Here is a 27,820-nt window from a genome sequence, read left to right on the forward strand (position 1 = left end):
TGTACCTCTCAGCCCCAGAGAACCTAAGGGAATCAGCCCACCGTGGCTAGCCAGGTGGGGTCTGGTTTTCCGCAGCTTGCCAGTCCCATTACTGGCCGGGACTTTAGGCTGTATGTGCCCAACAACTATGGCCTGCTGAGGGCAGGAGACGAGTGGGGCGGGTTCCTAGGCTGGGGCAGGCAGCACCTCATGACAGCCTACAGAGCAATTCACACGGCACAGGACTCAGTCATTCGGCTTTATTTCAGTGCTGGTTTTTGGTTCCCTAAGAGCTGCATGAGTGCTAGGCTTCACCACATGACTGGGGGCCCCTTGGGAACTGGGTACTATGGGCAGGATGCCCCTGAAAAGAACTGAAGACAGAGAAATCATACTTCTCTTTAATACCTCTGGGGAAGGCCCAGGCTAAGGATGAGGGCAGGGACCAGTCCCAGTGCCCCCTGGGGGGAGAAGCTTGGGCACAAACTCCCAGTGGCCCCACAAGGCTATCATCCCTGGATCTCGCTGGAGTGGGCAGTCTCCTGGGCCAGGGTTGTTCTAGCTTGTTTCTCACTGTACCTAATTAGGGGGCCTAACTGCATTAACAGGCAGCCAGAACCTGCCTACCAAAATGCCTGTAACCTAGACTGCTCCTCGGATTGTGGCCAAGAGAGGGCCCCGGCTTGGGAGCTGCTTGGCCCTGAGAGTGAGCAGAGGCTCAGAGAATACACAGCACAAGGGTTATAGTCCCTGGCCTCTTCCCATTGCTGGAGACAATTTAAGACTGAAGGGAAGATGAGAGGAGGGGCCAGCCCTCTACCCTGGCTCGTCTGCTTCTGGCTATGTTCCTACAAGGAAAGTGATAACAGCCTGAAACCCATGGTACCAGGGCCTACCCTGTGTCCACAATCCTTGGTGAGCCCTTCTGCCCACCCATCCATCCGCTCAGCCAGTATGGGCAGACACAGAGCAGAAGCAGCCTGAAGCCCTGAAGCAGGCCTAAGCACAAGTCCTTGGCAGGAATCCCTGCCAGGGTTCCAGGCATAGATCCTGTTCTACCAGCCTCCAGGGCGTAGGGCTTGGCACCTTAGGATTTGAGCATCAGTGTGTTCCTATGGTTGGAACCCACACCAGCTAGCTCATCCAGAACTAGCCTCATTTTGCCATCTTTGAGACAGGGTGCTGGCCCCAAGCCTACTCATCTAGACTGGACAACTGTAAAGGGTTCAAAGCCCAGATGTCGTAAGAGCTGGGGTGGAGCTCAAGCACGGGAGCCCATCTGCCTGCTCTGGGATGACAGCTGCAAAGGACCGTTTCAGGGGAAAGGCAGAGGGAACAAAAGAGTAGGTGGGGCATGTATGTGCGGGCAAAGGGCTGGAGGAGTGGTGGCCTAGGACAGAAGCACCAGGAAGCCTCTTCTGGTTCAGCACCAGGCTCCCCCAGGGATATCCCCATCTGAGGGGTCTGGCCCCAGACTAGCCAAAGGCTCAACCTGCGCAGCTTTGAGGGTGGGGGCGGGCACTGCTGGCAAGATGGGCACTGTGGTTCTACAGTAATATAACCTCGTACTACCTGTGCTGAAGACAACAGAACAACAAAATCCCAATACAGTAACACCATCCTAATGCCGCCCCCTTCCCTACCTCTGAGTGATGGAGGGAAAAGGAGGGAGAGATCCTTGGAAAAATCAGCATAAAACTTGGATCAGCTCAGGAGTAAGGGTCAAAACCCCCAAATCAACTAGTGGGGCTAGGGGAAGGCCTGGTCTGTCACAGCCCTGGACATGAATGGAGAGTGCAGGTCTGCCCTCTGGTGGACAGCTGCCGTGCAGCTGGTTCTACAGAGGAAGGGCTGTCTGCATGGGGAAAGCAGGGGAGACACAAAGCCACAAGCTCTGAAATAGAGCAGGTACAGGCCCCCAAACAGGACCTGGCCCACTCTTCAATGTGTGTGCCCAGGCCCAGTGGCTGTAAACCTGAAACACAGTCTTGAGAGCTGCCTACGGCTGTAAACAAAGGCCCACCTGGCCGTGCAGGGGGCTGAGGGTAGAGATGCCTGGAGTTGCTGCACGCTCAGCCTGCCGCCCAGCCCAGAACCCAGTGGGAAAGACTTCCCTGGCTAAGAGCAAGTGACAGGTCAGTTTTAAGTAAGTGCTGTTCTCTCACAGAAGAAACAAACCCAAAAGAGAAAAAACTTTAACAGCAAGGTCCATGAAGCTTCATATCCTTAAGGCGTTCGTTATCAGGAGCAGCAGGGGACAGCAGGGTCCTGCCTGCGCAGGAACCCTCTAGGCAGAGTGCAGTGGGATAACAAACTTGCAGCCAAAGGGCGAGTGGTAGTTGATGCCCACCTCCTGGAAGACCTGCTGGGGAATGCCAATGTCGCACAAATAGATACGGCCTGCGTGCTCCCCCAGTGGCAGAGGCAGGCCCAGTGCCAGTGACCATTTGGCATCAATGCCCTGTTCAACTTCATGCACAGGAGGGTCTATGCTGAGTACTGGTGCCCGGTTCTGGTTGGCCCAGGCCACAGCTGCCTTGTACCAGGGTTGATCCCGCAGGAAGACGTTCTCAGGGCAATCCAGGCAGTTGATGACCAGGTCCACAGGGCTAGTGGGCAGATCTGCAGGTGGAAAGAGTGCCATCTGAAAATCCCTATGAGCAGAGAGCAGCCCAGGCTGAGACTAGGGCCCAGGTCGCCCCAAGGGTGTCTTTGTTTTCCAGACACCACTCCAATGCCTCTCCAAAGGCTGGCCTTCGTAAAGCTGGGCCAGGGCACAGGCCCTAGGAGTTGCAAGCTGGCTGGGCTGAGTGCTAGAGACCAAGTGCATGTCAGCCCAGCAGACCACTGCCCTCCTGGAGTTCTCAGGATGAACCATTGTCCTCCTGAGTGTGCAGAGCTTCTCAGGGCACAAAGCCCTCACCTCCTCTGCCTTCTCAGGCACGCCTCTGTATATCGAACTAATGCCCTGGGCACCTTATGACCTCTGGGAAGGCAGAGTCCACTGTCAATGTGGCCGTCACAGGGAAACCCCACTTAGGCCCAGCAAAAACAAGAGCTGACTGCTATCTGCTGACTGACCCAAGAAGGGTGAGCAGGTGAGAGCATGCTTATTCTATTCCGGCTGGCCTACTCATTCTACTCTAGCAAGCCTGTCCTCTCTCGTACTCATCATCTCACAGGAATGGGTCCTCCACTCAGCCCAACCTTAATTAAGAATTAAGAGGGAACCTACTACTATTCTCCCAGGCTCCTCTGCTCTAACCAGGCTTCTGGGACAGTATTAGAAAAGGCTGTCTCAACAAGTATGTAGATCCTGTACTGGCCTAAGAGGTTAAATTGAGATTAGCATAAATCAGACCAAACTTAATGGTTGTTGAGACTTATGTCCTGGAGCAGCTGGGATAGGAAAACCTCTGGGCAGCAAGAGAAAGAACTGCCTGGAAGGGGGCATCATGTTAAAAATTACAAGAAGGGGAACCCACACCAGGCCCCCTTCCCAGCTCTCAGCCTCGAGTAATAGCATTTCTCAGCTAGAGACTCACAACTTCCCTGCTTAGAATGTGCCACCGTGGGGAGTCCCTGTGGGTGATGAGGCTCTCAAGAGTGAGAGTGGCATCCTATCTTCTGTGTGCCCACAGGAGCCTGGCCCGAGACTTAGCAGGTGAAGGTTCTGGTCCAGGCTTTGCCCTTGACTCACCATCTGACCCCTGGTGAAGTCCTTTCCCTGGGCCATATTTGCTCTCTCCAATTCTTCTCCCTGCTGTTCTCATTTAAACCCATTCCAGTCAGACTCTGTCCCTACCACTCCACTTGAGACCACTCGTCAAGCTCACCAGAAGCCTCCACAGAGATGCTAAATCCAGTGGTTGATTCTGTCTTCCTTTTACCTCAACCTAGAACGGGGCTTGCTGACACAGCTGATCACATGCTCCTTTCTTCACTTGGCTTTCAGCTACCATACCCTCCTGGTTTTCTTTCTGCCCCACTGACCATTCCTGTCGCATCTCCTTGGTTAGGCTCTTTATTCCCTGACTTCTAAATAAAGAGCTCAGTTTTCCAACTTCTGTATCTACTCTCTTCCTATGTGACAGCATATCCAGGCTCCTCATGGCTTAAATATTCCCTATGGCTTGTAACTCTAGGCTGAATCCTTTCACTTCAGATTCATATAACTCCTTCCCTATCAACATTTCCACCTGCATATCCAATAGGTGTCTCAAGCTGAACTTCTGCTGTTCCTCCCCAAACCTTCTCCATCAAGCTTTCCCATCTCAGTGATCGTACCTCAGTTACTGAGGCCAAAAACTTTGGAGCCATTGCCAACTCTTCTCTTTCTCCCACCCCTCATACATCCAGTCTGTGGATTCTATCTCCAAAACTGATTTAGAAACGAACTACCTTCAGCACCGCTGGCACTACCACTCTGTCTTAGCCACCATAATCTCTCTATCCCCTGATCACAACAGCATCTTGACACTTCTCTGTACTCGTCTGTGTAGTCTACTCTCAAACAGCACCCAGAATGATCATCTGGAACCTAAATTTGATTATATCATTTCTCTACTTATTCCTTCAATGACTGCCCATCTCACCAGAGTAAAAGCCCAAATCCTTGTGGTCATCCCCAAGGCCCATGATGACCTGACCCTGAAATGTCCAAGTCTCCTACTCTCCACCCAGTCCTCCAACATGCCTCCTTTCCCTGCTTTGTTTTTATCCATATCACTTACTACAACTACACAAGTATGTTACATATCTTTTTGTTCCTCCTAACCAGAATATAAGCTCCACAGAAGAATGGATTTAAAAAAATCTGTTGCCATATCCCTAGCATCAGGAAGAGTGCCTGTTTAACAAATATTTGTGGAATGGACCAATGGGTCCCCAGCTCTTCATCTGAGTAGTCGGAGAGGGAGAAGCATAAGGGGATGGGAAGTAGTATATTACTGTTCTAAGACTCCTTAGAGGGGAACCACCATCCTTACACATGTAGTGCCTTTCCACCTGTTGCCACTGGGTGGCATGACGAGACCATCAAACTGCTCAGGAGGGAGGAGGCCTTCAGCCCAGCCCTGCCTAAGTGCTCACCTTTGAGGCTAGACACTTGTTGGCCTTGGGTCTTGCTGAAGAGCGACAGCTCGTTGGTGATAGATTCCAACATCTTGACAAAATTGGGCAGGAAAAGGATGACCTGGACATCATGGTTGGCTAGGTGCCTTCCACAGCTGATACCCTGAGCCCCCTTCACATGAGGTCCACACAGTAGAGCCACTGTAGGCCTCTGGTGAACATTTTTGGGATTCAACCTGGAAAAGAAGGTGAAGAAGCAGTATCAGCTACATACTTGCCAATCCCTTGCACCTATACCAGACAATTGCCTGTAGCACCTATTGGTCTCAGATCTCTTACCCACTGCTCACCAAGTCCCAGGCTCCAGAGGGGGACAAAATCCACTGCAGGCCAGGTCTATAAGGTGGCACTCCCATTGTCCCAAACCCCAGCCTCACATCATTGCTGGGTCCTTCCACTAAGTGATTCACCCAGATCTTGCTCCACACCAACACTGTTGCCAGAACACCGCTTTGCTGACCCATGAACACTTAGTAGTTCCTCTGCAGCCTTCTCTGCTCTTCTTTCCCAACAATGTGTCTGCTTCACTCCAGCAGGGCTGGTCTCATCCTCTCCTGCACTTGTAAGGCTCTTTCCTGCTTATGCTCAAACTACATCCCCTGCCCAGAAAGCCTTTCACTTTCCAAACTCTGAACCGCCTTTTCTTGGAGATCCAGCTCAAGGCTTACCTCTGCTGGGATTACTCTGGCTCATGCCTTTACCTCTCCTCAACTCCTAATAAGCTCACAGCAAGTACCATAGCTCTCCATTCTCCTCAGTCAGTTGCCAATGGCTCCCTTTACTGAGCTTAGTAGCTTACTGAAGTTAATGAAAGCAATGTTGCAGGCATTAACAGTACCTATTTCATAGGATGCTGTGCAGATTATTGGATGCCCAGCACTTAGCAGTGCCTAACACAAAGAAGGTAAGGTACTCAGTCAGTGCTGACCATGGAGGAGGCAGCAGGCCAAGGGTTACCTGGCCTCCTAGGCTAGCAGCTGCCTTGGATGAAGTAGTCACTTCCAGTTTTCTGCTATTCAAAGCTGAGACTCCTCTAGACTCAGAGAAGCCACAAATAAGGAGATAAAGAGGATTAACCCCGGAGCTGTGCCCAACTCACAGGCAGCACAGTTGGCTCACGGGGCAGCAAGGTAGGGAGGAGATGGACGGCAGGGCCATAGGTCCCTGACTAGTGGCAGAGCAATGATAGTCACTTACCGGTTTCCCAAAGGGAGGAAGATGACAAGATGTCAAGCTAAGAGGAGCTTCATAACTGCCCTCATTCCCAAACACATTTTGGAGAATTTAACAATCTAATCTATATTCCAGACACCAAACCATGTGCCTTCCCATTTCTGCATTTAGAGGAAATATGATGAGAATTGCTCCCTTCAGAGGATGCTGCAGAGTTGTGGAATCTGACTCACTTTGTTCTCTAAAAGGGTTCTTCCTCTCAGGGAGAATCTCTCCCGCCCCCAATCAAAAGAAGCAGAGCACAGCATTCACACACCCAGCGGCAAGGTATAGAGTATACGGGCACTGGAAACGGACCTATGTGGATTAGAGGCCTGGCTGGACTGTGTACCAGCAGTATCATGTGAGCGAGTCCCTCAGCTCTCTGAGCCATAGTGTGCTCATCCAAAAACACAGGGCTATCATTTAGCTTTGAGGTGAAGTTATGAGGACCACATTAAATTATGTTGTGAAAGCGCTGTGGAACACTGCATGGCACCTGACATACATTAAACTTCAAGATTACTAACCACGGGTCTGATTTCTCAACATCAGCAACTGCTACAAAGGACAGGGGATGGACCTTTGGATAGTTCAGACACTAAGAGAAAAGACTGGCACAAGGAAAGCCAGCCCCAAGAAGCTGGCTAGAGAGGAGTGTGACTTGGTAAGGACATTCAGCTCCTGCCCCAAAACTAATGTTTCTGGGAAGCCACTTAATGGTCTCAAAGTGCCCCCAACAGCGGCTCTGAGAGGAGGTGCAGGAGACACCAGACACACAGGCCTCATGCTCTTTCAGAAGGCACCTCACACTACCCCCTCCTGTAGGCATTTCCCTGGCTCTTCCCTGGCACAGGAGAGCCCAAGGATCTAACAGCTAGGAAGCAGGCCTAAATCAAAGAACAAGGAAAAACTAACACTCCAACCCCCAACTCGAATAGGATGAGGGAGGTGGAAATCTTACATCTGGCTTGGACTAAGCCTGCTTGAATTAAGGTCACTTCAGAATCAGGAGATGCCTTCCATCCAAACACATTATCAGGCCCAGAGAATGAAAACAGGCTGGAGTGAGGAGCTACAGGATTTATCTGCAATATCAGTTTTCTGGCAAGGACTCCCAAACACCATGGCTGGAAGCACAAGCCAAGGACCAGGTTCCATTTCGCAAACAGGGAAGGGGCCCTGTGGAAAGCAACATCCTATCATGTGAGGCTTTGGATCTGTGAGTGCTGCTCAGGGAAAGGAGGCTTTCCTTGCCCCAATGAACCCAGATCTGCCCTGCTCTTTGGAAGCCACCTCCCCACTCCAGACACCACTCTCCCACAAGGTTGCCCACATCCTCCTCTTTACCGACAAATCCAATAGGCACTTGTCAACTCTAATTTTGATTGATCTCTCAGCAGTACCATTGCCGGCCGTTCCTTTTTCCTTCAAAGACTATTTCCTTGGTTCTTACACGCTACCCTCTTGGTTTCTTACCTCTCTTGCCTTCTTCTTCATCCTCCTAACTGTGCCTTACATGCCGATGTTCCCCAGAATCCCACCCTAGGCCCTTTCTTTTCACACCTTCTCCTTACATGATCTCATCTACTCTTACACCATCTACAAGCTGACAACTCCTAAATCTCTAGCATCAGCTAAGACCCTTTTCTGAACTTCAGATCCTTTTTTTTTTTTTGAGATGGAGTCTTGCTCTTGTTGCCCAGGCTGGAGTGCCGTGGCGTGATCTCAGCTCACTGCAACCTCCTCCTCCCAGGTTCAAGCAGTTCTCCTGCCTCAGCCTCCTGAGTAGCTGGGACTACAGGCACCTGCCACCACGCCTGGCTAATTTTTATATTTTTAGTAGAGACAGGGTTTCACCATGTTGGCCAGGCTGGTTTTGAACTCCTGACCTCAGGTGATCTGCCCGCCTTGGCCTCCCGAAGTATAGGGATTGCAGGTGTGAGTCACCGCGCCTGGCCTAAATTTCAGATCCCTATAGCTAAGAGACTATTTGGATATCTCACAGGTATTCCAAACTCAACACATCCAAAACAAGACCCACCATCTCTCCCAAACCTGCTCTTCTTCCCATGTTTCCTATCACAGTGAATGTTACCACCATCCAATCAGATGTCCAGGCTAGAAAACTTGAAGTTCACTGATTTCTGACATTATACTTTCCATTACCTCTAAAATCCATTCAATTACCTTGCCCTGCTGAATTTACCTTAAAAACAACAACAACAACAACAACAAAACCCATCTGTCCACTTCTCTTTCTTTTTTTAAGAGACAAAAATAAAAAAAAAGAGAGAGACAAAGTCTCACTATGTTGCCCAGGCTGGCCTCGAACTCCTGGGCTCAAGCAATCCTCCCACCGCAGCCTCTGGAGTAACCGGGATTATAGGCATGCGTCACCAAACCTGATTTGTCGACTTTTCTGATCCCTGCTTCCCTAGTTGGGCCACCATCACTTGGGCCCTGGCTCAGTTTTCTAAGTTTTGCAGTTTTCTACCTGATCTCACTGCCTTCAGTCTTGCCTCCATTGAATCTACTGTCCTCATTGTAGCTAAAAATCATCTTTTTAAAACACAAGACTAACCATGTCATAGCTCTACTGAAATCTCTTCAGCAGCTCCCTACCACTCAGCTGTACTGAGGCCCTACTTTCCAGTCACACAGTGACTTACGGATTGCCAACAACCATGTGCCATGGTCTCTCGATTCTCTCTGCCCTTGGCACATGCTACTCCCTGTACTTAGGATACCTTCTTCTTGGCCAGGTGCGATGGCTCACACCTGTAATCCCAGCACTTTGGGAGGCAGAGGCACGCAGATTACCTGAGGCCAAGAGTTTGGGACCAGCCTGGACAACATGGCAAAACCCTGTCTCTACCAAAAACACAAAAAATTAGCTGTGCATGGTGGCACATGCCTGCAGTCTCAGCTACTTCATGAGGCTGAGGTGGGAGAATCGCTCAAGCTCGGGAGGTGGAAGTTGCAGTGAGCTGAGATTGTGCCACTGTGCTCCAGTCTGGGTGACAGAGTGAGAACCTGTCTCAAAAAAAAAAAAGAATGCCGCCTTCTTTCTTGCTTGCCCCTGTTAATCACCCCTTGTTCGTCAGGGCTCAGCTTGGATGCCACTGCTCCAGAAGGGTGACTGGTTTCTCCAGCCTGGGGCAATAATATGGCTTACTGGAGAATTTTGTTTCTTCTACCACAGCACTATACTTTCTAGAGACCTCACTGGGCTACTAGAGGAAAGGCACAGTATTTTATTCTTCGTGTCCCCGGTGTCTAGCAGAAGGTCTGGCACCTGGTATCAGTCTGTCTACAAATAAAATAAGGCACTGCCCTTGATATATGAGCATAAGGGGCAGGTGGGAAGGTGCCAAACTCTAGCTCCCCTACTCAGTTGTCAGTGTGGTTCTGGAAGCTCTCAGGTATGGAGACTGATTTGCATCCCAGCCACGTAAAGTAAATGATAAGTGCCAAAGGCCAGGTCTCTGAAGGTTCCTAGAAGGAAGGCTTCTGATGGTTAGCAGGAGTCTCAGGCCAGATGGCTGCTATCAGGAAAGAGAGGGTCAAAAGGCAGGTTGCCAGAAGAATAATGAGGACATCTAGGAGATGGGTCTGAGGAGGGGCAAAGAAACCTCACAGCATCCAGGAAAGTGACTTCAGAGAGATACTCCCATCAGATGAGCAGAAACTGCCTAATGAACTCGTGTGTGTGTAAGGGAGGCACTGTGGTGGTGGCCAGGCAGAGCATCCTTACTCCACATTGAGTCCCTGCCAGTTTACAGGCATTTACCTGTTGGGTCCTCCGAGGAGGGTCAGTGCCATCTGACTGGCACACACACCTGTCATCTCCAGTCTCCGCTCCAGGGTCAGCCCATGCTTCTCAGCCACGGACAACAGCTTTTTATGCAGCTCATAGGAAATACTTGGGACAACCAGGCCAGAGTCTGCAGTTCAAAAGGAGAAGAGAAAGGGAAAGTGACTACAGAAACCAAGTCCAAACGGGGTATACTTTATCCAAGATTCTGCAAATGCCAACATTTTACCATGGACCACCCCGGCCCATCCTCTTCATCATCCAGGACTAAGGCACGCTCTGCACTTCTGCAGAGCTCAAGTAGTGACTGGTGAACCAAGTAACAACTTGTTCCAGGTCACCACAGAGTGGAGACAAACTTAAGCTCCCTTAGCAGTTTAGCTTTAGACCACGAAGGCCAAATCTACCAGGATATATTTAGTGCTATCAAGACCGGCACACAGCCTATAATAGCAACCTATCAGGCACATGGGAAGAGAACATGATTTTCCCAAAGTGGGGGAAATGCCATCTTAGGCAGCGGGGTTTCCTCACAAGCAGGCCCCTTGTCCTTCCTGAGAAGTGGAACAGACACAGACACTAGCTAACCCTAATGGCCCTCTGGTCCCTGCTGTTCTCCTCAACTGTAGGGCAGGAGGACTTGTTCCATCTGCTTCCCTCTTCCTCTTCCTTCTCTCTTCTATTTACCCCTTCCTTTTTGATTAAGAAACTCAGCTAGCAAAGTTGTTTTCTCAAATAATTTATCATTTTCTCCCCATCTGAGTTGGGTGTAACCCAATACTCACGAAACAGGGAAGGAGTACAAGTTAAGTAAGCTATGGCTGGCTTTAAAAAAGGGTAACTTTTATAAAAGTCGGGGAGAATTAGTCACTAAAAGTATACTGCGGAAAATACTTGGTTTTTCAAGGCTCAAAGCCAACATCTACAGCAGCTGGTGTATGTGAAGAAGTCTATAGTATTATTATATGCACCAGTGTCAACATACCAGGAAAGAAACAGCAAACCCAAAAATTTGAATCTGCAATGGACAGCTCTTACCTTGACAACCAAGGTATTGCGCCCTCCAAGAAGCCAATGCCATCTTACAAATGCCAAAGCCACTGGGCTGACCAGCAGACCCTTTCCCAAAGAGCCCCACTTGGCTTCACCGGCCAGTGGATCAACCAATGCAGATTCCAATCAGCAAGCCACTGTGGGACTGCATGTCACTCGCTTTGTCCAGCTAGATCAGGTACATTTTTAGATCCTGTGTCCTCAATTATACTGGACTGTCAACTGCCTGAGGTAAGGAAATTAATCTTTTACTTCTTCAGCCTTCGCCTTCTCAACTTGTTCCAGATACACTTACCAACGGAGTTGAGTTCTTATCAGGTACTCAGACACATAAATGATGCAAACCTAGTGCCATTTCTGGTCTGGCCTAACTCTAATGTAGAAGAGTTAGGGAATAAAAGTTAATAAAAGTTTTCAGTACATTTATCTCATTCCACTGTTCCAGAGCCCTGTCTAGAAAAATCTGTTTTCTTCACTGGTCCTGTCAGGAGAAATCTCTTGAGGTTCTATCAGGTCCAGTCCTACCTGCATATTCTTAAAACCACAGAGAATGAGGCTATAGCTTCATGTTTTAACAACAGGAAACCAAGCACAAAGACTGAACCTATAGGACCCAGGTCTGTATCCTCTCAGGGAAGGCAGAGTAACAATGTCATATAATGATGATGATAAAAAATGTCTAATATATCAAATAAACACTATCCTGTTGGCTAACTGAGCCCCTCTACCTGCCCAAGTCCTATTCCTGGGCTGGGGAGAGGCAACAAACAGTGCCATTAGGAGCACTGAGTCTCTCCTCCCACCTCTTTCTGAAATGTCAGTCATTGGTATCTCAGGTGCCAGTGCTGGAGGCCGCAGCCTGACCTTGCATGTCAACAGCTGATTAAAACAGCCATTTTTATGGCCTGCTTCAGACACGCACATATTATCAGAACTAATTAGGCTGAACAATTTTCAAAAGTCCTAATCCACTAACAACTCAAACCTGTCAGACAAGTCACGCACCTGACTGCTTCAAACACCCTCTTTACCTGCAGAGTCACGCAAGGCAGAGCTTTCACTCATCTATGCATTTCTTCACCTATTTATCAGAACTCTTTCTGTTAGATTTGAAATGGGTCAGGGCAGTGAGTCTTGGGCCTGCTACTCCACAAATCAAGCATTCTTTCTAGGTCTGGCTCTTGTGCTACGTGTACAGGCAGGCAGCCCCTCCCCTGCCCCCTCATTCTGAGGGCTCTCTGGGAGCAGGCAGAAGCATTTTCTGCTAGCTGTGCCCTCATAGTCCTTAAGAGTACAAAACTTAATGGTACAGGAGAGGAGACATCACCCCCCCACCGGCTGGCTAGACACTGCTGCTGGAAGCTGTGAGTCTCTTACCATCTCCTCATTGATCTTTGTTGGGGGAAGGGGCACTGTTGGTGAATCAGCATATTTTTGCAGCCTAGAGAAAGACAAAGCCATGAGCCTTTCTGCTCAGAGTCTGGCAGTTATGGGGTCTAGAACTCTACTCTGACTGTTCCTCTGAAAGGAACGTACAAACACCACAAAATGTTCCTTTTAAACATTTATACACATAAGTCCAACGAGTTGGACTGGCTTATCAGAAACAGACCAAGGGAATAAAATAAATTCCAAAGGAAAGGAACCAAGAACATAGCGTGTAAATTGCAAACAACAACACTGCTACTGCCAAAGCCTGAACACGGGCCAAGTCTAATTATGTTTGAGTTGGAAGGTAGATCTTTATTGTTCGGGAATCAAGGCAGTAAAATCAGTTGGTAGGGTTTCTTTGAGCATTAATATGTATTTTACAGCTGCTGGTGAAACAAGAAAGGGAGAGATAATTATAACCAGATCGTGACAAGCAGAGAACTTCTTAGGATCTGATTGACCTTAGGGTATCAAGGAAGACAACAAGTACACTCAGTACAGGCCAGGAAAGAAAACTCCTCCTTGCACACCTGATTTCCACTGCATGAGGCTGGGGCTGTCTCTTCGGACCATGGGACGCAGTGGTCCAGCAGTGCACATGCTGGCTGCAGTCTGCCCCTTGTCAGGTCATCACTTTGGCACTGTTCATTCCAGCACACAGCATTTCAGGCCTTTCCCTCCCTTATGGACACATATGCGCATCCCCACTCCCCCCCACACAGACACCCTTCAGTAGTACCATGTCCAAGGTTCCTCTCTCCTTCAGACCTGCCCAGTCTTTCTGTTGTGTAACAAGGCTCCCACAACAAAGTGTTATCTCAGATCTAACTCAATCCTCTCACTGATTGGCCCTTTAATTGGAAAGGCTGCATGTGTCCCAAGTCTTATCAATAAGGAGCACAGCTCATTTACAGGCATGGGATTTCTCCAGGACTATGACTTCTGATTCTCTTCTGTGGCAGTCAACAAAACTGAATGCTGATGTCACACTGGTTCCTTTAGGGATATAAATCCACTGGTAAATTTATACCCCCTGACCGGCAATGTACAGACAGTCCCTGGAGATCTACACTAAAGCCACCACAAACTGGTAGTAATGCAATTTAGTGTCAAGTGTTCTCTGAAGGAAGGATTTGTTATAAGAAACGTAACTACACATTCACGATACCTTTATTATAACCCACAAGACCTGCTGTGATCTAGCCCGTCTACTTCACTACCTTTACCTGGTACCCAACATGTACTCCAGACCCCTTGGCCACCTTCTGGTTCCTAAATTCTCCAAGTTCCTTCTGGCCTCAAGAGACAGTTCCCTTCACATGTTTTCTCCATCCCAACACTTTATTCTCTCTTCTGGGGCTCTATTCTCTCTTCCAACGCTAACCCTACACAGCGGGCTCCTCATCTGTCAGGTGTCAGCACGCTGCTTACTTCCCTTCATTGCATTCAATATATCTGACTCCACTCTTAAGTGGTAGTTGAACAATGAGAACACATGGACACAGGGAGGGGAACATCACACACCGGGGCCTGTCAGGGGGTGGGGGAGGGATAGCATTAGGAGAAATACCTAATGTAGATGACGGGTTGATGGGTGCAGCAAACCACCATGGCACGTGTGTATACCTATGTAACAAACCTGCACATTCTGCATGCACATGTATTTCAGAACTTAAAGTGTGTGTGCGTGTGTGTGTGTATATATATATACATATAAATAAATCTGACTCCCCACCTCTTCCCTTCCCCACTTACAACTAGACCAGCCCCATGTCCACAGTGGACCTCATTCCTTCATACTAAAGCTCCACTGGAACAAGCTTTGAACTTTAAGAGGCAAAGAACTGCTCAACAAGAAACTTACTAATTATGAAGGGAAAAATTATCTTTACAAGGAAGAAATCTGGTGGTCAACACCTTACCAAGTGGTCAAACAGCCCCAGTGATGGGACAACGGGATACAATGTACTCCCTGATGTGACACCTTAAGAAAGACACAGCCCTACCAAAATCCTAGAAAACATGTTTAACATGAATCAGATCAAAAGGAAACAAACAATACATCAAAACTAAGACATTCTGCAAATCAACTGGCCTAGATTCTTCACTAATATCAGTATCACAAAGGACAACAAAAGTTGTAGGAACTGTTCTAGTTTAAAGGAAACAGAAGAGATATGACAGCTGAATGTACTGTGCAATGGATGATTAAAAATACAGCTATAAAGGATATTACTGGGATAATTGGGAAGTTTTGCATACGGAGTATATTAGATAATATTTCTGTAATAATTTAAATTTTGCTGAGAGCAATCTTGTAGTGTGGTTGTGGAGAGCAATATATATCACACTGAATTTATTTATTTATTTATTTATTTTTGGATGCTCACAGAATTTTTATTGATTTTTTGCCAAATATATTCAGCCATGATTTGACAGAGTCGCATCTTACTCTGCTCTTTCCCCAAGAAGTGTCCTTAAATCCGGTAAGTGAACAGCTGGTAAACCATTTCTCGCCTTCGTGTTAATTATTTTTATTAAACTGAAGCCTCTTTTTGGCTTTGGCAGCATGTATTTCTGAACTTGTCAATGACACGAGCAACTTCTTTGCTGAATCACACTGAATTTATATGCTGTGGAAGTATTTAGGGATGAAATCTGATGATGAGTACAACTAAATCTCAAATGGTTCAGAAATATATGTGTGTGCTCCTATGTATTTATTTTATATAAAACAAATATGTCACAATATTAACTGGTGAATCTAAATGAAGGGTATATGGTTGTTCATTATACTATTCTAGCAATTTTTCTGTAAGTTTGAAATTTTTTTCAATAAAAAAAGTTGGGAGGGGTGGTGGTGCCAGGCAGGTGGCTCATGCCCGGCCAAAGAGCAATCCCAGCACTTTGGGAAGCCAAGGTTGGGCAGATCACTTGAGCTCAGGAGTTCAAGACCATCCTGGGCAACACGGTGAAACCCTATCTCTACTAAAAATACAAAAAAATAAAAAATTAAAATTAGCTGTGGGTGGCAGCGCACATCTGTGGTCCCAGCTACTAGGGAGGCTGAGGTTGGGGGAGCCCAGGAGGCAGAGGCTGCAGTGAGTTGAGATCATGCCACTGTACTCTATCTAGCCTGGGCGATAGAGTGGGACCTGTCTCAAGAAAGAGCTGGGAAGGAAAAAGGGAAACAAAGTTAAGTGCTTCCAAATACGATTTAAAAATGTTTATAGAGTAATAGTACATCAAGCAAGTCAGCGGTGAAGTGGGGAACAGCCGGGGAGATAGAGAAAATAAAACGAGCAGAAATACAGAGACCGTCCCCAGTCTTTTGTTGTTGTTGTTGTTGTTGTTGTTTTGTTTTTGTTTTGAGACAGAGTTTCACTCTTGTTATCCAGGCTGGAGTGCAATGGTATGATCTCAGCTCACTGCAACCTCCGCCTCCCGGGTCCAAGTGATTCTCCTGCCTCAGCCTCCCCAGTAGCTGGAATTACAGACGTGCACCACCACGCCCAGCTAATTTTTGTATTATTAGTAGAGACAGGATTTCACCATATTGGCCAGGCTGGTCTTGAACTCCTGATTCCAGGTGATCCACCCGCTTTGGCATCCCAAAGTGCTGGGATTACAGGAGTGAGCCACTGCGTCCAGCCCCCCAGTCTTATAATCTAACTAGAAACAAAAAAATACATAGGTGCAAACTTCAGAAAATAACACAACAGACTTAAACTATGTTATCCTGAGCAGGAGTGCAAAGTATCAATTTCAAATCAGGAGCTACAGGTAGGAGATGTCAGGTCTCAGTTTGAACTATGCCTTGAAAGACAGGCAGGACTGTAGTCACAATGAATAGAAGAGGGACTCCAGGTAGGAGTGGAGAACCATGAACTTCTCAGAGGCCAGAATGCATGTGACATGTGCAGATGAAAATGTCCCTGCCTGAAGCCCAGAGGCCTGAAGCCCAGAGGCTGGTATGAAGGCTCAGTGTAGAGCAGTGGGCAGCGCCAAGCTCAGAAGGTTTTAAAAACTGAGCTGTTTTATGCAGGATAAAGTTGACAGGGGTAGAAAGTAAGAACAGAAAGACCAAGGAGAATTTATTTCAAGGGACATAGGGAACCTATAGGGTAGCATAAGGAACTAAAAGGTCATGAAAATTTCAAATGAAATTTTGAAGGAAGGAGAGACTCTGGGGCCAGAATGAATACTAGTGAGGATAAAGAAAAATCTGTTGCCAAGGCTGCTACAGAACACAGTGTCTGCATATTAAATTAGAAAAAATGACCTCCCTAGTCCGTTCCAGACCTTTTTTTTTTTTTTTTTTTTTAAGACAAGAGTCTCGTTCTGTCGCCCAGGCTGGAGTGCAGTGGTGCGATCTTGGCTTACTGCAAACTCCACCTCCTGGGTTCAAGTGATTCTCCTGCCTCAGCCTCCCAAGTAGCTGGGACTACAGGCATGTGCCACCACGGATAGCTAATTTTTATATTTTTAGTAGACAGGGTTTCACCATGTTGGTCAGGCTGGTCTCAAACTCCTGACCTCAAGTGATCCATCTGCCTCGGCCTGATTGCTGAATTTCAAGAGAATGGTATATACATAGAAATCAAACTCCTTTCTCACTCTGTCTAGGCACCTGTGGCTCTGGAATGGCAAGAGGGCACATATTAGCAAAGCAGTCACATTAGCAGGGACCAGTGCATTTCTGGAATGACCAATGGGCAGTTTCATAAAAACTCAGGTGTCAGGCTGTAATGCACTAGGCTCCAGATCCTCTAGCCCTTGGTTTGAGCTTAAACTCTTAGAAAACATGTAAGAAGCACAATGGTTCATTACTGGGGTAGGAGTCCAGCCAAGACAACCTATCTTAATAGTACTGCTCTAAAACCTCATGAGATCACCAATGATCACAACCAAGCCCTTCAGGCCTATGACAACTATCCACCCAATTATCCAGGCCCAGGAACTCTGAAGGATTCCAAGGTAAAGAAAGGGACTGATACATTCTTCCACACCTGGCACTGAAGGATCTGCTAGAGCCTGAGGTTCCCCAACTCAACCAAGTCACTGTCAGGGAAGTCTGCCTGCTGGAGACACAAATTTAGAAACTAGGCTCATTAGCTGTGTTCAGTGAAAAGTTGTGACACTTCATAGAGGAGCACAGGTTTATCCAGTGCAGGTGTTCTGTCCAGAACACCACCCAGAATTTATTTCCTCATGTCTCCCAGAATGACATCCTTGTGGCACCTGATCTAATCCATACACATACAGTTGGGGAATGAAGTTAGGGAGGGGGTTATGGGGAGACAAGGCAGGACCCTGCATGGGTTGGGTCTATAGGTGAGAAGGCAATGAGATGCTGACCAGCTCCATGGTGGTAGACACTTGATTCTCTCAATGGGAAGAATTCTCTGTAGAGAATGCTCTACAACAGCTGCCAAAGGAGACCTCACTACCTCCAGGTAAAATTCTTCAGTGACACTTCTAAACTCCAAGATTTATTTCTTCCTGAATTCCTTTTGAACACACATGCCCAGGAAAAAAATCAAAACAGATTTCTTGACTACCTATTTTTGAGGAGATAAAAACACTGCTGATCTTGAAAGCCTTAGACTACTTCTAGAGGGACTCTTGGTGACAAGAAGCAGAGGAAGGCAGCTACGGCTCAGAGGCAGGAATGGAATGCCAGCTGTGAAAGAGACAACTGCTAGCCTGGAATTTTCTGAAAGCCAAACTTGTCCTAAGAGCTAGATACATCCCCACCAAGGCTCAATGACCTAGCTGGCCAGCGTGAGAAGAGTAGAGTCACAAAGCAGCAGGAACAAATCATTTGTGGCTTCACCAGCTGCCTCCCTTCCTAGCAGAAACCAGAACTGCCTTTTCCAAAAGAAATGAGTATTGGTAAGAGGTGCTGGAGCTCAGACCAGAGCACCTCACTCAAGCTTAACTGGATCCTTTTTAAGAAAATAAATAGGAACTCTAGTTCAGGTCATCCTCACACACTTGCTGTTCCCTAAATCCCAGCACACAGTGTGGAAGTGGATCATCCTTCAGGCAAAGCTGCAGAGATGCCTGCACCAAGAGCACCCTACTGCCTCCCATCTAGGCTTTTACATACTTGAGGACAGAAGAGGGCTGCACAGTAGAAAACAGATGGCGGAGGTTAAAGAAGTCTACCCGAAAGGAAAGGCTCATGAATAGAGAATTTATTACAACAGAGGGAAGGAAGAATTCTAGTCATTTTTTTTAAAAGTTGAGATAGGATCTTGCTATGTTGCCCAGGCTGGTCTCGAATTCCTGGCCTCAAGCAATCCCCAACCTGTGCCTCCCGAGTAGCTGGGACCACAGGCACATACCATCACACCCTGGCTAATTTTTTATTTATTTATTTATTTTTCTTTTGAGACAGAGTCTCACTCTGTCACCCAGGCTGGAGCACAGTGGCGCGATCTCGGCTCACTGCAAGCTCTGCCTCCCAGGTTCACGCCATTCTCCTGCCTCAGCCTCCCAAGTAGCTGGGACTACAGGCAACCGCCACCACGCCTGGCTAATTTTTTTGTATTTTTAGTAGAGACGGGGTTTCACCGTGTTAGCACCCTGGCTAATTTTTTATTTTTATTTTTTGTAGAGATGGGGTCTCATTATGTTGCTTTGGCCAGGCTCAAGTGAGCCAGCCTCCTGCCTCAGCCTCCCAAAGTGTTGGGATTACAGGTATGAGCCACTGCAGCCAACTACACTTCTGTTATTAGTATATTTACATATTTGGTTCGGTTATACTCAGAGGCCCCTAAGGTGATGAACTATGACTTACCCAGAGTATTTAAAACAGTGTCTGGCACATAGTAGGTATTCTATAAATGCTGATGCTTTGAAATAATCTTACTGAGGTGGCCTTTGCAAATTCACATTTGAAGTCAAATATTTACTGAATAATAATTACAAATTGGGTATTGTGCTAGCTACTTTTCCACATAATCTCATTTAATCCACAGTATTAGCCCACTTTATAGATAAGGAAACCAGCTTAGTAGCCTCTCTTTGGCTATATAACTTTTTACTCCTCATTAAAGCTCTTAATAACCAATAACTCTCACATCTCCCTATCCCTCATTGTAGCAACTCTTGCCTTTGCTTTCTCTGGGCTCATGCACAAAGCATTGCAGGAGGGAAAAAAAAAAGTGGGGGGGTCACAAAACCATGTAGGCTTGGCCCATTATAAATTCGTGCAATCTAATGATAACTTGACTTGCTGCCATTCTTCCTGCCTTACAGGTTCAATACCTCCAAATCCTCCCGTTCACTCAACCCTATTTTCAATCATCATAGCCTATCAAATTGCCCTCTGTTGCTTCCCTCATATCTTTGTGTTCCTTTCCACTCAATGGTCCAAATCCCTAGTATGTAAATTACATCATGAGCATGACTGGTCCTGCTCTGGTTTCTTCTCTCCCCTCTCATTCCACCTGGAATCCTACCAGAAGACCAGTCTTCCTAAAAGAGATTTGGATCATGTCATTTTCCTATCCAAAAGCCTTCAGTTGTTCCCTATCACTACAGGACAAGGATAGCACTGGCACACAAGGTCCTCTGTGCTCTGGTCCAAAGCTGTATTTTAGTTCCTTCTACTCCCCAGCACAAACTCTCTGCCCTGGCCAAGCCAGCTAATGACCAGTCTCCCACACAGCCCTTTACTCATACTATTCACCTGCACCTGCCTAGCCTACCCATGAATATCTTCCTCTTTCTCTCTGCCTGGTGAAATCCTGCCCATGTTTCAAGGCTTCCATCATGAAGCCTTCCTTGATGCAGCCTACAGGACCTCTCCTGCCTCTCAACACCTAGTGCACTTAATGTCCACACTTTCACTGGACTCTGGGCATATATGGAATCTTTCCATCTCCTATTACATTTTCATAACTTAAAGGCAAGGACTATCTTAGAGTCAGTTACACATAATAAACATAATAAACACAGTGTTTTGACTGACTCAAACTGTCTTAAAATATTTCCTTTAGAATATCATGAGTGTTAGGCCAGGCACAGTGGCTCATGCCTGTAATCCCAGCACTTTGGAAGGCCAAGGTGGGCAGATCACCTGAGATCAGGAATTCGAGACCAGCCTGGCCAATATGGTGAAGTCCCATCTCTACTAAAAATACAAAAATTTGCCAGGTGTGGTGGTGGGCACCTGTAATCCCAGCTACACGGGAGGCTAAGGCAGGACAATCACTTGGACTTAGGAGGTGGAGGTTGCAGTGAGCTGATACTGCACCACTGCACTCCAGCCTGGGTGCCAGAGTGAGACTCTGTCTCAAAAAATAATAATAAATTTTTATTTATTTATTATCAAAAATAATAATATTATCAAAAAATAATAATAAAATTAAAAAAAGAACCTTATGAGTGCTGAATAAAGATTCTTCTCTGAAGCCTTACCACTTTACTAAGCAGTATTCTTTGGGGAGTTCTTACCACTGAACATAGAGTGCTCACACACATCTAGTGTTTTACATTTAAACTTAACACATGCACGTAGAATCAGTCTTCAAAGAATTTCAAATTACAAGTCTGGATCCAGAAAGACCCTGGCCAATCCAGAGTGTGATCACTGGACACCATTATTTAGCAGGGCAGGCCCAAGCTAGAGAAATGTCTGATGATCCGTGACTGCTGGAGACAGAAACCCTGCCAGAGAACCTGAAAGGACTTTCCAGAGAGAAAAAATTGGGGTTAAACAAAGAGCTAAATTTAGTTGCTTCCTGAATGTGTTTTCCCTATTAATAGACCTAAAACAACACTGTTCCCCAACACAACACACACAGCTGGCAGAGTACTGCCAAGAGGAGTATGAGTAATTAGTGAATAATAGCTTATGTACTGTTGGTTGACACCACTTAGCATGAAGTCAATATATAGGGCACCAGTAGCAAGCTGTCAGAATCCTAAACCCCAAGCCATCACCAAATGGGTAATAAACATGTTGTTCTTTTGCTACCGTGGTGACTAGTACAAAAGTACTTGGTATTCTAGGACATGAATGCCACAAGGCCAGACTGCGGGAGCTCTCCAAGTTACTTCTGTAAACTGCTGGTCCATTCCTGAGAGAGTGCAGTACTAAAGAAAAGACTACAGAGATGTCCCTCAACTTACAATGAGTGTTATCCCAATAAACCCATCGTAAATTGAAAATATCTAAGTTGAAAATGCATTTAATACACCTAACCTACCAAACAAACATCATAGTTCAGCCTAGCCTACCTTAAACCTGCTCAGAACACTTATAGTAGCCTACAGTTGGGCAAAATCATCTGGCAAAACAGTACACTGTAGAATACTGGTTGTTCACTCTCATGACTGCATGGCTGACTGCTGTGACTCCTGCTGCTGCCCAGCATTAATTAGAGAATATCATACCTGTATATCACTAGCTCAGGAAAAGATCTAAATTCATAATTTGAACTACAGTTTCTACTGACTAAGTATTGCTTTCACATCATCCTAGAGTCAAAAAATGATAAGTCTAACCATTGTAAGTTGGGGGATCATCTGTAGTCTATTTGCCATTAAACTGCCCTTCTCTTATTTTTCGTCATTTTTTTTTTTTTTTTTTTTTTTTTAAGACAGAGTCTTGCTCTGTCGCCCAAGCTGGAGTGCAGTGGCGCGCTCTCCGCTCACTGCAAGCTCCGCCTCCCGGGTTCACGCCATTCTCCCGCCTCAGCCTCCCGAGTAGCTGGGACTACACCACGCCCTGCTCATTTTTTGTATTTTTAGTAGAGACAGGGTTTCACCATGTTAGCCAGGATGGTCTCCATCTCCTGACCTCGTGATCTGCCCGCCTCAGCCTCCCAAAGTGCTGGGATTACAGGCGTGAGCCACCGCGCCCGGCCTTTTCCTCATTTTTATTCACATTTAGAAGAGAAAAGGAGACGTGATGGGTAAGGTTTTTGTGGGTTTTTTCTGAGACAGGGTCTGGCTCTGTCACCCAGGCTGGAGTACAGTGGCATGACTTTGGCTCGTTGCAGCCGCAACCTCATGGGCTCAGACGCTCCTACTTCAGCCTCCTGAGTAGCTGGGACTACAGGCACATGCCACCGTGCCCAGCTAATGTTTTCTATTTTTTGTAGAGACAGGGTCTCACTTTGTTGCCCAGGCTGGTCTTGAACTCCTGAGTTCAAGCAATCCTCCCACCTTGGCCTCCCAAAGTGCTGGGATTACAGGCATGAGTCACTGCACCTGGCCAATGGAAAACGCTTTACCAGCTGGGTGTGGTGGCTGACGCCTGTAATCCCAGCACTTTGGGAGGCCAAAGCAGGCAGATCACTTGAGGCCAGGAGTTTGAGACCAGCCTGGCCAACACGGTGAAACCTCGTCTCTACTAAAAATACAAAAATTAGCCAGGCATGGTGGCAGGTGCCTGTAATCCCAGCTACTAAGGAGCCTGAGGCAGGAGAATCGCTTGAACCTGGGAGGTGGAGGTTGCGGTGCGCTGAGAGCTGAGATCACGCCACTGCACTCCAGCCTGGATGACAGAACAAGACTCTCTCCAAAAAAAAAGCCTTTACCTCTCTGGGCCTCATGTCCTCATCTGTAAAATGAAAAAATTATACTAGGTGATCAACTAACCTAACACTAACATGTTATGGTCTTAGACTGTTTCCCTATATATTCTAGTTTGTCTTTTTTGATCCAAACATTTGGATAGCAGATCCAATGGAGAAAGTGTCCCCAGCTCTGTGCTGACTGACTGCCCCTCAGTGAAAACCTGCTTGAGGATTGTGCCTTGGAACTGGAACACAGAGAAAACCCCCCTGTAGAAGAAGTTGCTCAGTAAGATAACTGTCTGCTTGCTCTATTTCTAGCACAGACGCTGCTTGGCAAAAGGGCTTCCTTTCCACTCCTTGTCACTGTTAAGAACAAAGAGAAAAACCAGATGGCATGAAGCTGCTGGGCTTCTTTCCCCCTCATTGTCATGAACCAGTGGAGTGCAATTGGTCACTACATACCACAAGACGCCACACCCAAGTTTCTGGCTAAGGACCAGCACATGTGGTTTGTAGTATGTTTATTGATAGGAAAATAGTTTTATATAAGAGAACTTTTTACTTCAGTCATTAAAAACAAAAGAAGTGTGAAGATCAAGTTGGGGAGCCAGAGTGTGTAGCAGAAAAAAATTTCTACCTCTGCTTTTGTCCATGTTAGTAAATATTTTCTCAGGCTCTGTTAGTTCTGAGAATCCTCCCTGATTCTCACTGTTATTCTCACTCTTAGCCACTTCACTCCAGGGTAGATCATAATCTTCCCAAGTTAAAAAAAATCCTGCAGTGTAGGGCTGGGCGCGGTGGTTCACGCCTGTAATCCCAGCACTTTGGAGGCCAAAGCGGGTGGATCACGAGGTCAGGAGTTCAAGACCAGCCTGGCCAACATAGTGAAACCCCGTCTCTACTAAAAATACAAAAAAATTAGCCGGGCATGGTGGTGTGTACCTGTAGTCCCAGCTACTGAGAAGGCTGAGGCAGGAGAATCGCTTGAACCCAGGAGGTGGAGGTTGCAGTGAGCAGAGATCGCGCCATTGCACTCCAGCTTGGGCAACAGAGTGAGACTTCGTCTCTCAAAAAACAAACAAACAAACAAAAAACTGCAGTGTAAATAGTTCCAGGGAAATCACATGCTGCATAATCCAACAGCCTCAGCAGCAGCACTTGGACTACAGATATAGAGAGCTAGCAGCAGGAGCAGCTTCTTTTACAAAGAGGGCAGTAAAAAAGGAAGCAGTCAGAGGTGGATAGTTGGCTGATCTGGAGGAGTACCAGACTTAACAGATGATAACTGCCTTTGAAAGGCTTAAAACCTAGCAATTTAAATTAAACCCGATTCTGAGCTAGCCTGGTTGCCTTTACACAGGTGTTAAAAACCAAAGGACTTTGGCAAGTTACACTGTCACTGTCACTTAAGGAAACCACCTTAGTAAACAGGCATGCCTACCAGAATCTGCCAGCAAAAGACTGATATAATTCAGCAGCTTGTTTTTTTTTTAGCAGTCTTTCTTAGCCTGACAGTTGGCCTATTTTTTTTCACATGGAAAGCACATGCAAGCTACTATACTCAGCAAAACCAAATACAACAGAGTCCTACTATTATCTATAAAAAAAGCCATGTCTGACTTTCCTCCAAATGCAATTAGCTGCATCCACAGTTCTCCTTATAGCAGCTACCAGCATTCAAGATATATATTCCTTATATTCCAAACTTCAAACCAAAATAAAAATATTATACTCAATTCCTTCTCTACTTACTAAAATGATTATGACTTCCCCTTTAGCTCTTAGGATCATTCAATAACAATGGTTTTCAAACCATATTCCAAGAAGCCCAGTTAGTAATGTGGTTTGGGAGGAAGGGATGGGACAGGGATGTGATGAACTACCTCTCTCACAGCTGCTTTAATCTGTTTTATATGCCATAGGTTTGAAGAAAAGGTTCTAATGCTAAAAAAAGAAACAATAATCACTGAGGTAATACAACTAGATTATCATCTACAATGACCTACATAAGGCACTACACTGTTACATGAAATTAGCCAACTTTCAATGTCCTGGGCTAACAGGAGATAAGAACAGCATAGTAAAGAAATGTAATTTATTAAAACTCTATTTTTAGCCAATGATTCCAATCATCCATCTTCAACTGTTTTTTTGCAACAACAAATAATTAGTAAAATAGAGTTGAAGTCTGGTGAAATGTATGGGCAGTAATAGAGAAGCCAAAGTGAAAATAGATCTGAATATCTGAATCTACATAGCAGGCCCTTTGCCTTTAGTTGTTACTCACAACATATAAATAAGTAGCAGGCCATATCCTGCCAGATACAGGATATACATAGACATCAAGAGAAATTACCCCTCCACCATGGCAGAATGCTGTTATTGGCTGCAATCCCCAAAAGACAATAATACTGGGCCAGCCACCAAGCCACTTAAATTAATTCCTAGTGTGAGATTCTGACTCAGAAGCCGGGTCTTTCTGTTTCAAGCATAATAGAAAGGCAACAGCAACCAGCAGGATGTGGGACCTGGTGCCACTCACCCGTGCAGAACTCCTTGCTCACGTTGTGGGGCACTGTGATCCGTCGGTAGACAATGGGCTCGGACTCCAAGATGTTCTCATCATGGCGGTACCGAGTAGGCCTTTCATTTGGGATGCCCCGGGAACGGGTACCACTTCTCCTTTCATAGGTATCAATCTCCTCAAACACAGCTGCCTTGTCAAAAAGAGCCAGGTTCCCTTCAAAATCAAAATCTGTGTCTGGGATCTCCTCAATATCATCCCCGAAGCACTCATCATCTTTATTCTTCATCTGGCCATTCTTTAAACCACTTTTCTTTGGAGTTGCCTGATTTGGGTGCCTGCTACTAGATGACCCTGGAGAAAAAATAGGGACTAAAGTCAGTGTATCCACAGAAAGTGCTCAGTGAAAGTGGAAAATACATTAGTCATTTGTGGAGAGTGTTACAGGAACCAATGTGAAAATGGTAAAGGCAGGTATTGCAAAATCATATTAAGTAGCACAAACAACAAATCTCATGTGCAATAATAGGTTTCAAACATCACCCAATCTGGGCACAGTGGCTCACGCCTATAATCCCACATTGGGAGGCTGAGGCAGGAGGATCACTTGTGCCTAAGAGTTCAAGGTTGCAGTGAGCCATGATCACGACACTGCACCCCAGCCTGGGCAACAGAGCAGAGCAAGACTGTCTCAAAACACACACACACACACACACACACACACTAACAACAACAACAAATATTACCCAAGTAACTTGTTAATGAATATGAAATAAGCAATACTCCTGGAAATCTTAACCAGTTATCCCCTTCATAAGGAAACTGGTAATGACAAAAGCTTTTCTGAGAACTTACTATTAGCAAACAAGAGGAAGAGTAAGAATATAGCATGGTGGTTTTGATATAATGACAGAGGCAGGAGGCAGAGAAATTCTAGAGGCAGGTCCCTGGCGAAGCCCCACCTTTGAAGCTGAAAAGCCTGAGATTGTGGCCAAAAGTGAGAACTTATATCCCTGTTTTCCCGCTAGAATGTTGTCTTTTCTTAAACCACCCATGGCTCTGCCCCCACCCTATCCTGTGCCTATAAAGACCCCAGACTCAGCCAGCAGAGATGAGAAACAGCTGGATGTTGGAGACTAGCGCTGGATGTCAGAGAGAAGCGGCTTGACTTCAGAGGTATAGCTTGACTGTGTAACTGTGGAGAAGAATCCGGCTGGAGACAGCCAGACTTAAGGGGAAAATTACCTACCCACCACTGACTGTCCCCTTTTCAGCTCCCCTTCCCACATAAATAAAAATAAAATCACCCACATTTACCATCCTTTAATTCATTCATGTGACCTCATTTTTCCTGGACACTGGACAAAAGCTCAGAAGCCATGAGTGCAGATACAAAAGGCTGTCACACTGGTCCTTTGCCCTCACTGGCAGAGGGTAGCTGCAGGCCCACTGAGCTGTTAACACTTAAGCCATCTGTGGATGGCAGAGCTAAAAGAGCACCATAATACGTCCTCTGGGGCTTCAGGAGTTGCAGACACCCCACTTAGATGCTGCCACATGGCCTGCACAGAGTTCGCTCCTGCTGGTGCCCAGAAGTGCTCGTTCTGGCTCCTGCACTTGCTCACATATGCATTCCCTCCCACAATGGGTAGAACACAGCGGGTCTGAGTGGAGTTTGATCCCATTGGCACTGAAACAGCCAGTTCCAGTGCTTGTGCACTCCAGTTCCTGCCTTATTCACTCACACACTCCCTTCTGCAAGGAGTTGAGAGCAGTGAGCGGAGTAAACGAGGCACCCCTGTCATGAGTCCTGCGAATAGGTCAGGGAAGGGAAATATCCTGCTTCAGTTTGAGTCTGAGTGTCTGGCAGTTGTTTAAGAGAGAAATACCCCCAGAGTAAAAGAACGCCTGGTCTTATAGCCTGAAGCTTGCAGGAAAATACTATTCAGCTAGTCCTTAATTCTATGCTTACCCAGCAAGCAATCTTCTGATTTTTAATTTGGTTTTAGGCTAGATCCCAGCAGCAGGGAATCCCTGGTTTGTTCAAGATACTCTACATTCTGAGCCAGGTATACACCTACCACTACAGATTGCTATTCTGACTTACAAACCTTTCTTTAGACCTTTCGGTTAACA

At 46.5% G+C, this 27,820-nt stretch overlaps 1 protein-coding gene across 4 annotated transcripts in view; it reads right to left on the reverse strand.

Annotated features, from left to right (window-relative positions):
• Positions 1 to 225: 225 nt before the first annotated feature.
• Positions 226 to 27,820, reverse strand: part of EDC3 (enhancer of mRNA decapping 3) — a 67,997-nt gene continuing 40,402 nt past the window's right edge. For all 4 annotated transcript variants that reach the window (XM_024232126.3, NM_001131513.1, XM_054531056.2 and 1 more), the window contains 4 exon segments: positions 25,703 to 26,038; positions 10,118 to 10,271; positions 5,071 to 5,288; positions 226 to 2,601 (listed from right to left, as the gene is read on the reverse strand). In XM_024232126.3, coding sequence (XP_024087894.1) covers positions 2,267 to 2,601; positions 5,071 to 5,288; positions 10,118 to 10,271; positions 25,703 to 26,038 — 1,043 coding nt within the window. In that variant the 3' untranslated portion in view covers positions 226 to 2,266.

This window comes from Pongo abelii, chromosome 16 (genome assembly GCF_028885655.2).
Source record: "Pongo abelii isolate AG06213 chromosome 16, NHGRI_mPonAbe1-v2.0_pri, whole genome shotgun sequence".
Lineage (NCBI taxonomy): Eukaryota > Metazoa > Chordata > Mammalia > Primates > Hominidae > Pongo > Pongo abelii.